At 61.3% G+C, this 13534-nt stretch overlaps 1 protein-coding gene across 2 annotated transcripts in view; it reads right to left on the minus strand.

Annotated features, from left to right (window-relative positions):
* MARK4 (microtubule affinity regulating kinase 4) overlaps nt 1–10812 on the minus strand; it is a 59504-nt gene extending 48692 nt beyond the window's left edge. For both annotated transcript variants that reach the window (XM_050927791.1, XM_050927792.1), the window contains exon 1: nt 10368–10812. In XM_050927791.1, the coding sequence (XP_050783748.1) occupies nt 10368–10418 (51 nt within the window). In that variant the 5' untranslated portion in view covers nt 10419–10812. The remainder of the gene's footprint in view (nt 1–10367) is intronic.
* Between the last annotated feature and the right edge of the window lie 2722 nt (nt 10813–13534).

Genomic DNA, 13534 nt, shown 5'->3' on the forward strand with positions numbered 1-13534 from the left:
ACAAGCAGTAAGTGACAAGGCAGCACTGCCCTGACTGGGAATGAGACAGGCAGGAGGTGCAGACCTTGAATCCCTGTGTCTTCTGCATAACTCAGTACCCAGGCCTGGGTGCTTGGGGGAGCAGGGCGGGACCGGCACAAATGGCATCCCAAAGTCCTTAAAATCCTAAAATGACTATTAATACTAAAACTACAATCAAAACAACAAATTAACTATGCACGAAAAAAGAAAAAAACCAAAAAGTCTTCTTTTTTTCTAAGTGAGAGACAAGAGGGAAGGTTCCAACCCGGACCACACAGCGGTGAGATGGAACTGAGGGCGTGGCCGGTCTGCCCCACCCTTTATCACCTCGGATGAAACCATGAGGCAGAGCATGGGTGCATGCACAGACCAATGGATGCTACTACTTCCAAATTCTCTGGCTCCGGGTACATGGTGCTTGCGTATAACCCTCCAGGGAATACAGATAGGGACAAGCACTCCAAGAAGAACATGATAATCCCTTCTGGCAATAAAGTTTATGGGTTTGTGGAGCAGTTCAGAGGCTGGGCAGAAGGATCATACTCTTTCCATCCATCCATCTCCAGGAGAGACCATTCCTGCCTAGGAGCAGGAGGAGCTACTGAGTCAAGGGCCACTTCATGCAGACGTAGCTCCAGCTCTGAAGCGCAAAGCTCATGGGGGTGTGGGTCTGAGGCCAGCCCCGTGGAGCCAGGAGAGCCCATGCTAGCAGGGGGCACTGATGCCAACCAGCCAACCCCAAGTGAGCAGGGGCCAGCCACCTCCAGTCCCAGCCTGTGATTCAGCCAGGCGAGTGGTGTGCAAAGAGCATGGCTGTGCCAGACCTGGGCTCGTTGTGAGTCACCATGGTGGCCGGTGGCACGGCCACAGAACGAGTTACTGCTGTCTGCTGCCTCGGTGCCATGAAATGGGCTGGCCTCTGTGCTGATGCCCCAACCAGCCTTGGGAGCTGGGCCTCATCAGGGCCCAAGTTTGCCAGGAACCCGGATGAAGCCTGCAGCCAGCGTTGTCCCCCCCAAAGAGAGCTGACAGCATTGGCAGCAGCCTGGGTGCTTTGCACTCAGCAGCTGGCTAGGCCTGGACATGCTGAGACAAGAGTGAGCAACAGCCCAGCAAAGCCCGGGGCTGCCATGCAGCATGCAGACGACGACAGGCCACCGGAAGAGGGGCAGAGCAGCAGGGCGGGGCTCTGGCCTGCCCTCCATCCCCAGGAACTCTGGCCTCACCGCCAGCACTGCCTCCTTCCCTGCAGCCCCATGCCCCAAGGCTAGCATGGAGCTGGACCCCAGGGCCAACAGGCAGCGGGGGAGGGAGTTTGCCTGCACTGCCACCCTCTGATGGGTAAACAGAAGCCTCCAGCCCCAGCGGCTTCCTGCCTGGCACAGCAAGGGAAGGACACAGCCGCCGGGCACGGCTCTTGCATACAGGGGTGGCGATACTAAGAGAGCTGGTACACCCCATCCCAAAGCTGCAGGGCCCCCCCCCCGTCCTGGAGCCAGCGTCGCAGGAACCCCTCCCATCCCGGTGGCCCCCACCATCAGAGCCAGCACTACATGAACCCCTCTCATCCCGGTGCCCCCCCAATCCCAGAGCCAGTGCCGCAGGAACCCCTCCCATCCCGGCACACCCCCCCCCACCCATCCCAGAGCCAGTGCCACAGGAACCCCTCCCATCCCAGAACCAGCGCCACAGGAACCCTTCCCATCCCAGCACAACCCCCGCATTCCAGAGCCAGTGCCACGGGAACCCTCCCCACCCCAGCGCCCCCTCCATCCCAGAGCCAGTGCCACGGGAACTGCTCCCATCCCAGAGCCAGTGCCACAGGAACCCTCCCCATCCCAGCGCCCCCTCCATCCCAGAGCCAGTGCCACGGGAACTGCTCCCATCCCAGAGCCAGTGCCACAGGAACCCTTCCCATCCCAGCATAACCCCCGCATTCCAGAGCCAGTGCCACGGGAACCCTCCCCACCCCAGCGCCCCCTCCATCCCAGAGCCAGTGCCACGGGAACTGCTCCCATCCCAGAGCCAGTGCCACAGGAACCCTCCCCATCCCAGCGCCCCCTCCATCCCAGAGCCAGCACCATGTAAATCCTGCCAATCTCGGCATTCCCCACCCCCCCATCCCAGAGCCAGCGCCACAGGAACAACCTCCCCCATCCCAGAGAGAGCAACCCCCCATCCTGGCACCGCAGACAGGGCCGCCCAGAGGATTCGGGGGCCTGGGGCATAGCGGGGTCATGGACATAAAAAAGGCGCCACCTGCTGCGGTGCTTGTACTCACCGGGCCGCGCTCCGGGACTTTGGCGGAGGCGTGTCCTTCACTTGCTCCGCGTCTTCGGCAGCACTGAAGGACCCACCACTGAAGTGCGGCCGAAGACCTGGAGCGAGTGAAGGACCCGCCGCCAAAGTGCTGCCGAAGACCAGGACCGCCACCGGGTGAGTAAAAATTAAAAAGGCGCCTCTAGCCAGGGAAGGGATTCTCAGCCAGGGCTCGCAGGGCCCCTGGGGGTCCCAGGGCAAATTGCCCCTACTTGCCCCCCCAGATGGCCCTGGCCACAGATGCCAACTCCCCAAAGCAGAGGCAGTATTTCAGGGTCCCCATCCCAGCATTGGTGCCATCGAACCCCCCATGACAAAGCCAGCGGGACAACCCTCCCCAAATGACTCTGCAGCAGCTCAGAGATCAGTTGTTCGGCTCTCCTGAGGATGTATTACCTTGGCTCCTTCCAAAGAAGGCAGCACCACTGCCCTGCCCAGGGAGGGTAACCCAATCCCCCCTGCCCACCCCAGCTGCCTCGCTCTACACCAGCCTCCTGGCTAGCTCGGCAAGCACCCCGCCATCTTGCCAGCCAGAGCTGGGGCCTGCTAGCCTGGATTCGGCATCCAATATCCACTGTGCCTCTGAGGAAAGCCTCCCCTCCCCAGCAGCCCCAGACAGAGGCCTGCTTGGTGGGCGTTCGGGCCCAAAGCTGGACCAGTCCTAGGGGTCACCTGCATCCCAGGACGCTGCAGCTGCCCCTAGCCAAGGCACTGAAGACATTCGGGGTCCAGGTCAGACTTAACCCCCCTCGTGTTAGGGGCTGGGGGGAGCCCTCTTAACTGCTGCTCTGCAGGGATGCCGGGCAGGAGCCTGCCAACAGGGCCAGAGCCCTGGCATCTCATGTAAGCTCCACTGATTGCTGATGCCACCTCCACTCCCGCTTTCTCACTCCCATCAGACCAGCAGGTGAGAGCAGCCCTCCCCAAACCAGCCACGCAGCCGAGGACAAGCGAGGACTGTGAGAGAGGGCAGCTCTCCCCAGGGAAACACCTCCCCCCTGCAGGAGGAGAAATGACTATAAAAGACCCCGCTTTCCCCCAGCCCAGGCTCCCACAAGCTCTCTCGACCAGGGGCGCCCGAGCTGTCGCTCCGTATCTGCACACTCTACCAGATCCCAGGGGCGAAGCTTCCTAAAAGGCCCCTTTCAAAATTAATTTAAACTCACAAGCTAATTAACGGATTTAGCGGCACTTCTCCGAGTTCACCCAGTGTGCAGGGAGGTCATGCTGTGCGCGCTGTGCGGAACCAGTGGGTCGAGTGCCGGCTTTGAGCACAGAGCTCGACTCGCCCCGAGGACGGGCCCATGCACAGCGCAGCCGTAACGTGCCCTGCCGCAGAAGCCATGGGGTGGGGGAGGAAGCAGTGTGCCGACTTTCGGCCCAGCCAAGGGCATCACTGAGTGCCGGCGAGTCAGGCCCCAGCTAGGCTGCAGAGAAGAGAACCCTGGCCCGGCAGGTCGGCTCGGGATGGGATAAGGAGACGGGAGGCTGCTGGACCATTGGCCTTGGATCCGGCAGCTCAGACGCCAACACGGCCCATGTGCAGAGCATCTGGCTGGGGCCCAGTGAGCCAAGCCGCGAGCCGAGCTGGGCTGATGCCGATCTAACCCATCCCTTCCACCCATGTTCTAGGACAGGGAGCAGCCGTCCCAGGCAGCACCGAAGCAGCAGGAGCTGCAAACGCTAGCACCAACAAACGCGCGCCGGCAGCAGGTCACCCCACTCTGGCCTGCCACCTGCCCACTGTGCCAGGCGTACAGAGGCAGGCGTGTCTGGCTGGACCAGCCCTGAGCATTGTAGAATAGCTTCTTTCCCTGGGCGGTGTGGTGGCAGCATGGGACCCCCGACTTAGGTGTAGCTACGCCGGTCCCCGCAGTCCCGTGCAGCCCATTGCCTTTGGGCACCTCTTCTGAAACGCCACTGCCCCGGGGCTGGGGAGGTCACCTGGCTTTCAACAGCAGCACGTGTTTCCCAGCCACACGTGGGGCCTTCCCAGCTGCCAAGGCTGGGGCAGTGGTGCCCTGTCAGGTGGCGTCAGGCAGCGTGCCCTGACTAGCACGGCCCAGGTGGTATTTAACCAGGCGGGAGAGAGCAGCGAACACGTGTAAACACAGTGCCCTCCCCTGCCCCTGGGCTCCAGGCCCTGCTAGTTAGGGCCTGCTGGCTGACATGGTCCAAAAGCAAATGGGAGCGGGGCGAGGGGGGGGCAGTGCACAGCTGGGAGGGAGGGGGTGCCAGGCGCAGACATTGCAATGGGGTGCCAGCTCTTTAAACAGGAAAGACAGGGGCCTTGCCAATGACAGGAGGAGCCCAGAGTCTGGGGAGCAGATGAGCAGGGGCAGGGCCCATAGAAGGGCGTGGCCTGCTCCCACCGCCCCAGGGAGCTGGGGGATTGACCCAGGCGGGTGGGGCTCAGAGGGCACACTGTGCTGTGCCCCACAGGCTTTGCTGTTCTCAGAGGCAGCACTTCCCCTCGGGCGCAGCAACGTGGCCCTCGCACTCTGACCACCTCCGCTGCACCACCGGGGCTGGTCCCACCCCAGGCCTCCAGCAGGGGGTGCTCATGGGCCAGGGCCCAGCCACAGAGCCTCAGGCCAAGATTTGTAGAAGTGTTAACAGACTTCGGTGGCTCCGTTTCTGGGAGCCCCACAGCCCTTCTGAAGGCAGGGCCCCAAGCTCCTCATGCCCACCCCACAAACAGCCCCTCACTCACTGGCTATTTCCTGAAGAGTTTGGCCTCGGGCCCTGCTCTGACCTGACAGCATCCCAACCCCACAACCCACAGCAGCCACTCAGGAACCTCCTGGCTGGCCTGAACAATCTCCTGTAGCCCCCGGGACCCCAGACCTGGACCCTTGAGTCCCACAGCTCCCCTTATGCCCCTCAACCTGACCCGCAGCCCCCTGCTACCACAGGCCAGGAATCCATCCCCCTCCCCGCCCCCAGCTTTGCCAATGCCCCTCAAACCTGACCTGCAGCCCCTTACTCTCCCAGCCTTGGAATCCACCCCACCCTCAGCACTGCCAGTACCCATTAATCCCTTCCCATAGCTCCCTGCTATCCCTACCCTGGCTTCCCCAGCCACACAGCTCTCCGGAGGCCTTCAGTCTGCCAGGCCAGTTAAGGCAGAGATGCCCAGCGGTACCAAACCCATCGGTGACAGGGTCAGAAAACCACACTGGGAACTAGACAGACGCCCTGCTCCATTTCACTGGTGGCGTGAACTGCAGAAACAACTCTTGGCAGCAGCATCACCCAGCCAGTCCCTAGGGTGCACCGGCTGCACCCACTTGTGGGACCTGGAGCCCAGCAGGAGGGCGATGGGAGCAAGGGCTCCGGGCCCCGTCCCTGACCCTTGGCGGGGGCGCAGAGGGGCAGTGACGCATGGGAGGCAGGCAGCAGTGCATTCTGGGATGCCAACCACAACCTCTCAGGCAGAGGGAGGGGGAGCCCAGCACCCCAGGTGGCCTGAGTCCATACATAATGCACTGGAATTGCTGTGCAGTGACCTGCATCCCACCACAAGGGCAGCCGAGGCCATAGGGCTGTGCCAGGCATCATGTCAACAGTGCAGAGGCCGAGTGTGGAGTGGCAGCACGTCCCAGAGAGGGCATGGCCCCCTAGGCAGGAATGAATGGGGTTTGCGCTTTGCCCACTCCACTGCCCCCATGGGGGCAAGATGGCAGCAAGGGGCACCAAGCCCACGGCATCCCACAGCAGCTTCCTCTCCCTTTGACCGGGACAGAGACTGCTTGGGAAGGCCTTTGGGGCCCAGATCACCCCCTGCAAGGGTGCAAGGGATGCCATGGCCTTGCTGGGTCGCTCTCCAGATAGGCACTGCAGGCCATTCCATCACCATGCCCATTCTGGCAGCAGCCAGGTGAGCCTGGCACCTCAGGCGAAGAGTCACTCCTGTGCTCGAGCTAAGCAGGCTGGGATGGGCTCACAGCTTGGAAGGGAGACCTCTAAGCCAACCTAGTCTCCTTCTCTACAGCAGAAGTGACATTTGAGTGAGGCGTATGGGACAGTCTCATAAGCCAGTGGTTTTCAACCTCTTGGCATTTGCATACCACTAAAAGATTTCAAATGGAAGTGCAGATCTTAGGCACAGCCTGCGGGGCTCCGTGGACCACAGGTTGAGAACCACGTCCTGGGCACGGTGGTCTAGAATGAAATTACTGTCTGGTGGGTGCAAAACTGGCTGAAAGACCAAATACAGAGAGCATGCTCATGGTCCAGCTGGGTAGTGGGGTCCCACAAGGTCAGTCAATATTTTCAGGGATGACTTGGATAATGGTATGGAGCAAATGGCTATAAACTCTAGAGGCCACCCAGCTAGGAGGGCAGGAAGCGCGTGGACGGCCAGGATCAGAATTCAAAGCAACCTTGACAAATTGGAGAATTGGTCTGAATTCTGACATTTATTAAAGACAATTGCAAAATACTTTCTGTAGGAAGGAAAAAAAATCAAACGCCCAAGTACAAAGTAGCAAAGAATCCTGTGGCACCTTATAGACTAACAGACGTTTTGGAGCATGAGCTTTCGTGGGTGAATACCCACTTCCTCAGATGCATGCATCTGAGGAAGTGGGTATTCACCCACGAAAGCTCATGCTCCAAAACGTCTGTTAGTCTATAAGGTGCCACAGGATTCTTTGCTGCTTTTACAGATCCAGACTAACACGGCTACCCTCTGATACAAGTACAAAGTGGGGACTAGCTGGCTAGGTGGCAGAGCTGCTGGACAGGATTCGGATTCTAGTGGATCATAAACTGAATACGAGTCAACAGTGGGATGCAGTTGCAGAAAGGGCAATCTCATTCTGGGTGCATTACCGGGAGTGACATAGGTAAGACACAAGAAGTAATTGTCCCGCTCTGCTCAGCCCTGGGGAGGGCTCCAGGGAAGACAGGACAAGTAACAGGCTTACGCTGCAGCAAAGGGGCTCTAGGTTCAAGATTAGGCCAAATCTTCCTACTATGGAAGGAGAGTTAAGCTCTGGGCTAGGTTGTGTAGAGAGCGGGTGGAAATCTCCACCATGGGAGGGACAAAGCCCTGGCGGGGTGGTCTAGAGTGACTTGGTCCAGCCTCATTGCAGGGGCTGGAGTTGATGACTTCTCGAGGTCCCTTCCAGCCTGAAATTTCTATGACTGGGGGAATGGGACCAAAAGGAGAAGGGGGAGGAAAGACCGGGCACCAATGGGGCAGGGCCTGCCCCGGGGGCTAGGAAATCCCTCTTCTGAGAGCTCTTCAGGACAGGGCACTTCCGAAGCCTGAGCGGGGGCTTGCTTAGCCCCCAGGGTGGAGCTGGATGCTGCATGGTGCTGACCCCCAAGCCTTCAGTGGGGTGGAGGGAGCCCAGCACTCTGGGTTGATGCCTGGCCAACAGCAGCAGCGAGTCTCCCTGGGGAGGCCCCTGCAGCACCAGCCCCCACCACTCCCAGGAGGGGAGCACAGGGCCTTGGGTCACCAAGGCAGTGGGTTTGGAGTCCTTGGGCCACACAGCTGGATTTCCAGCAGGCCTGTGTACTCAGAGGGGGAAAGGCAAGGGTATTCCCTGGAGCAAACCCTCTCACTGCCCTGACACCCGTGCCCTGGCTGGGCAGTGGACCGGGGGGGAGGAGAAGGGAAATGACAGAGGTTGTTGCAATCTCAGAAAGCCACTTCCCCAAAGCAGGATGAGCTGCTCCATCAGGGACTGGGAGGCAGGCGGGATCACTGGTGGGGGAAGGGATTTAGGGACTCCTGCTCACTCAGCGCCAGTTTACTAGTGATGCAAGATGGCCCAACCCAGGAATAAAGGATGCAGTCAAAGCTTTTTTTGGGGGGGAGGGCAGGGAGCCAAGACTCCTGAGTTCTAGCCCCAGCTCTGCAAGAGTAGTGGGGTGGAGGTGGGAGGTCACAGAGCTGGAAACAGAACCCAGGAGTCCTGCTGGCAGTGGAGTCTGGTGGCTGGGACTCGGAGGAGTCAAGACTCCTGAGTTCGATCCCTGGCTCTAGGAGGAGAGTGGGGGCTAGTGGGGTACAGCAGGGGGAGACAGAGTGTCAGGACTCCTATCCCCAGCTCTGTCTGACTCACTGGGTGACCGAGTCACTGCCCTTCTGTGCCTCAGTTTCCCCCATGCAAGAGAGCCACTTCACTGCCCTTTGCTGGGTGCAATGGGGCTAAGCTAATTACCCAGCTCTTTGACTAGTGGGGCCCAAGGGCCATCTCCCCAGAGAAGAGGGCTGACAGCAGCACGGGGCCCACGCTGGCTTTGCTGTCCACCTCGATCTCTGGCAGCCACAGGGGGAGGGAATGGGTGCCCTGGCATGTCTGGGTCTCAGTGCACGCTGGGCTGTTGTCAGGACTGAACTGTCCCACTGCACAGGGGCCAGGAGAAGGGGCCGGCAGGAGATCAGGCTCCCAATAGGCCAGGCTTGGAGAGGGCTGCCCAATGTCACACGCAGCAGCAGGAGCATTGGAGCCACGCAGGCGAGGAGAGGAGAGAGGCTCATTGACTCGCGCTCCAGGGTATCTGCATCCCACATCAGGCCAAGTGCATGCTGGGAGCATCCAGCAGAGGCCATGGTGGGAGCAGAGCACCAGCCTCCACAGACAGATGGCTTGGCCCAGGCTGGCAGGGGGAGGGACATGGCTCATCTCATCCGGGAGGAGGCTACCCCAGGCGCCTTCCCCTGGGGCTCCCATGTCACGAAGCTGCCCTGCTCAGAGATCCTGGTGATACCCAGGCCAAGCACATGGGCAATTCCAAGGGAAACTTCGCATTTGCCACCTTGTGCCTAAGACTGGTGTGTTAGGTCAGGGAGGGAGCAAGGCAGAGAGGGGGGCCCTCACCCCTGCGGCGCCAGGAAATGCCACGTTAGTTGCTAAGAAACTACTTTTCCCTGCAAGGAACAGCCAGTGCAGGGCAGAGCGGCTCTGGAGAGTCCATGGCAAGGACACACAACGGATCTGGGAGCAATGTCACTGTGCCAGCAGGAACGCCGGGGCGAGCGGATTCTCCTCATCCCAGGCAGGGTGCAAGGCGGGGGACATGGGAGTCCATGGGCAGGGCCCGCCTGGCTCCTAGGAAGACTCCAGTGTAGGGTTGTATCTGCAAGTGTGAGGAGCGGGTGAGGCTGGGGCTCTGCAGCTCCCAGTGTGCGGCATGCGCCTTGGTGTATGTGTCAGGGAGGGGTGGTGAGTGTTCATGTGTGTGCACGCGTGTGGTTGATGGTCCGCAGGTCTCACCGTGCCCTAGGAGGTCGCTCCCCTTCTCCTCTAGCTCCACACCGCAGAGGGACATTCAGGCCCAAACCACAACCTCCTTCACTGCTTCCACATCCCCCCAACCCGACAAAGGCCTCCTGGCCTGTCCCTGCTGCAGCAGGCTAAGGCCCAGGCCAAGCCAATGCACAGTCCTCACCCCCACCTCATGTGGTAGCCCCCCTCCCTTCCCACGGAGACACCACATGCCCCTTCACCGAGGCAAATGTCATTGTTGACCTTAGCAGCCCACCCAGGATGCAGACGCTGCCAGGTCCCCACACCCCCAGCCCAGCATAACTCCCTTCAGCTGAGGCAGGCTCCCGGACCCACACCTCTGTTCGCTCCCAGTTGTGGGCTGGGTGGGAGCCAGCGAGGCTGGGGGAATGGCCCCAATGCTGGGCTCGCCCTCCCTGCAAGGGCCCACCAGCTGAGCCTTTGCAGAAGCACCATGCTGCATGTGGGCGCAGCTGGGGCGCCCCTCCACCACCGGCTCTCTGCATCGAGGGCTGGGGAGATGTTCCCAGCCCGCCTCGCTCCCTGGCACACACGATCTGCCCCCGCCCCGGCCAGCCCAGCGCAGGGGCGGCCCCGGCCCCACCCGGCTCCCCAGCGAGCCAAGCTCGGGCCAGGGGGTGGGAGGCGAATCGATCCCTGGCGCTGCCCGGCGGCTCCGTCCATTGTGCGCCGCCCGCCCCACCCGCGGGGCCTGGCTCCAGCCAGGGGCAGGGGCAGGGGCAGCGCAGGGCGCGGGGGACAAAGGGCCCCGGGACTCACCGCGTCCGAGTTCCGCTCGTTGCCAGACGCCAGGGCGGTGCGCGAAGACATCTTCCCCGGGCGCCGGGCGCGGGGGCTGGCCGGGGGGGACCCGCGCGGCTCCGCGGCTAGAAGGGGGCGCTCATGGCCTAGGAGGAGGGATGGGCTGCAGCGCCGGTGGGTCCCACCCCGGGGAGCCCCGCTCCGTGCGCCCCTCGCCCGCGCACAAAGGCCAGGGGCGGCCGCACCCCCCGCGGCTCCGGGGCGCCGCCCGCTGGGGGGATGCTGGAGACTCGGGCGGGGGGCGGCGGGTGCAATAGGACCCGAGCCCCTAGAGCCAGCCGCGGGCTCCGGCCATCCCGCTCCTGCTCCGGGCGCTCACCAGCCGCAGGCTCACGCCAGGCGGCGGCTGCCGGGAACGGCCCTGACCGGGCAGCGCGAAACCATCGGGGCGAGCGAGCGGGGTCCCCGCCTGGCCGGGGCGGCTGCAAAACAGCGAGAGAAAGGGAAGGAACCGACGTCAGGGAGCGAGCGGGGCTGGGCTGGGGCCACCCCTCCCCCCGCCTCTTAAAGGCGCAGGCGGCGCGCCCCGCGGGGATGATGGGGGGCTGGAGCCCCCCCCCCCGGTTTCTCCTCCCCCTGCGCCCGCGGGGCTCCATGTCCCCGGCCTATCCCACTGGCTCCCCTGGGCGTAGGGCAGCGCGGGACCCGGAGTGGGGTGCAGTACAAAGCATTGGGATGCTTACGGGGGGGGGGGTAGAGTGAGGGTTTCGGTCCATAGTGTGGGGGTGGGTGGATGGGGGGTATAGGGCTGAGGGTGGAGGGATGTAGATGGATGCGCGGGGGTGTATGGGGTGGAGGGAGGGATGGGGTGTGTGTAGAGATGGGGTGTGGATGGGCTGGTGAGTGGATGGATGGGGGTGTATAGGAGTGGATGGTGAGGGATGGACGGGCTGGAGGGATGATGGGGCTGGAGGGATGGGAGGTATAGGGATGAAGGTGTGGATGGAGGTGGTGGGTGGATGGATGGAGGTGTGTTGGGGTGGGGCATGTGGATGGAGGGGGGTGTATAGGCGTGGATGGTGAGGGATGGACGGGCTGGAGGGATGATGGGGGTGGATGGATGGGAGGTATAGGGATGAAGGTGTGGATGGGGGTGGTGGGTGGATGCATGGAGGTGTGTTGGGGTGGGGCATGTGGATGGATGGGGGTGTATAGAGATGGGGCATGAATGGGATGGAGAGTGGAGGCGGGTGCATAGGGGTAGATGGTGATGGATGGAGGAGGTGGGGTGGGTAGATGGGGCTGTATAGCAGTGGAGGGGTGGAGGGATGGGGTGGAGGGATGGACGAGGGGATGTATAAGGATCGTTGGGTGGATGGATGGGGTAGAGGGGTGGGTGGGGGTGGATGGGGATGTATAGTGGTAGATGGGGTGGAGGGATGGATGGGGGTGTGTAGGGTGGGGTGTGGATGGGGTGGGTGGATGGATGGAACTGGGTGTATGGGGTGAATGGTGATGGGTGGATGGGGTGTATGAAAGGATGGATGGGGGGTTATGGGGTGGATGGAGGTGTATAGGGGTGGGATGGGGTGGGTGGATGGATGGAAGGGGGTTTATGGGGTAAATGGTGATGGGTGGATGGGGTGGATGAATGGATGGATGAGGGCTTTATGGGGTGGATGGAGGTGTATGGGGTGGGGATGGATGGGGGTGTATGGGGGTGGGTGGGTGGATGGATGGGAGGTGTATAGAGATGGAGGAATGGGATGGATGGGGTGTATAGAGGTTGGAGGGATGGAGAGGGATTGGGTGTATATAGAGCTGAGGGTGGATGGGGATAGATGGATGGGTGGGGGTGTGTAGATGAGCATGACAGAGTATATCCCAGGCTCTGACCAGGATGGTTCCAGAGAGGACACATGGCGATACACAGATAGCAGTAGGTGGACAGATTTAGTGGATGAGGGTGTATGGAAGTGGATGGCGGTTGATGGGGGTATATAGAGGTGAGGGTGAATGAGGGTGGATGGATGGGATGGAGGAGTGGATGGGGATGGATGGAGGGGGTGGATAGGGGTTAATGGAGAGGTGGGGATGGATGGGGTGGGGTGTGGATGGGAATGGGTGAATGGATAGGGTGGAGAGGTGGATGGAGATGGATGGGGGGTGTACAGAGGTGGGGTGGATGGAAGATGGATGGATGGATAGAAGGGTGTGTACAGGGATGGATGGATGGATGGATGGATGGATAGGAGTGTATAGGGGTGGATGGGGAATTGGGAATGGATGGGGGATGTATGGATGGATAAAAGGGTGTGTACAGGAATGGATGGATGGATAGGAGTGTATAGGGGTGGATGGGGAATTGGGAACGGATGGGGGGTGTATAGATGAGCATGACGGAGTATATCCCGGGCTCTAAGCAGGACGGTTAGAGACAGGACACATGGCAATACACAGATAACAGTAGCTGGATGGGGTGGTGTGTCTGGTGACAGATAGATGCTGGTAGACAGACAGACAGATGTGCATCATAATAGCACACACTCTAAGTGCAGCCAACTGCAAACACCAGGCATCAAAATCACCGCCCCCCCCCCCCCCATGATGGCCTCCCCAAGGCACAGCTCTGACTGCAGGGACCTGGCAGCAGAGGGCAGTGCCACAACATGCCAATCTGCTGCATTGGGGGTGGGGTGGGGAGGAGAGATCAGCACCTTTCCAGAGCAGCCTCCTCAGACCCAGCCACTCCCTTCTTCCCCGCCTCCTCTGATACTGCCAGGGACAGTGTCAGCGCTGTGCCCCCACAGGCATGGAAACCAGGGTGTGCCGGGGTACATTCCCCCCCACCCTGGGTGGCTGGGTCAGAAAGTCATGGCATCCATGCCAGGCTGGAGTCTCTTCTTCCGCTGGGGCTGGCAGAGGAGACAGAACAGCTGGGTTGCCAAGAGGGGGTGGCCTGCAGCGGACGAGCGGGTGAGACTGGTGCCTCTCCTGGAGGAAGAAGGGGCGCGGTCTGGGTGGAGGCTCCTCTGGAGGGAGAAGCCCTGCCGAGCTAACGGGGGTGTGGGTGGAAACAGCCTTTGCCTCCTGGCGCAGGATGGGACCGTGTCATTAACATGGCACAAGTTAAACGGATTAAAACTGGGCTAACGGAGAGGTCTCAATGTGCCCCTGGAACTGGG

The sequence above is a fragment of the Gopherus flavomarginatus genome, chromosome 18, assembly GCF_025201925.1.
Source record: "Gopherus flavomarginatus isolate rGopFla2 chromosome 18, rGopFla2.mat.asm, whole genome shotgun sequence".
Taxonomy (NCBI): domain Eukaryota; kingdom Metazoa; phylum Chordata; order Testudines; family Testudinidae; genus Gopherus; species Gopherus flavomarginatus.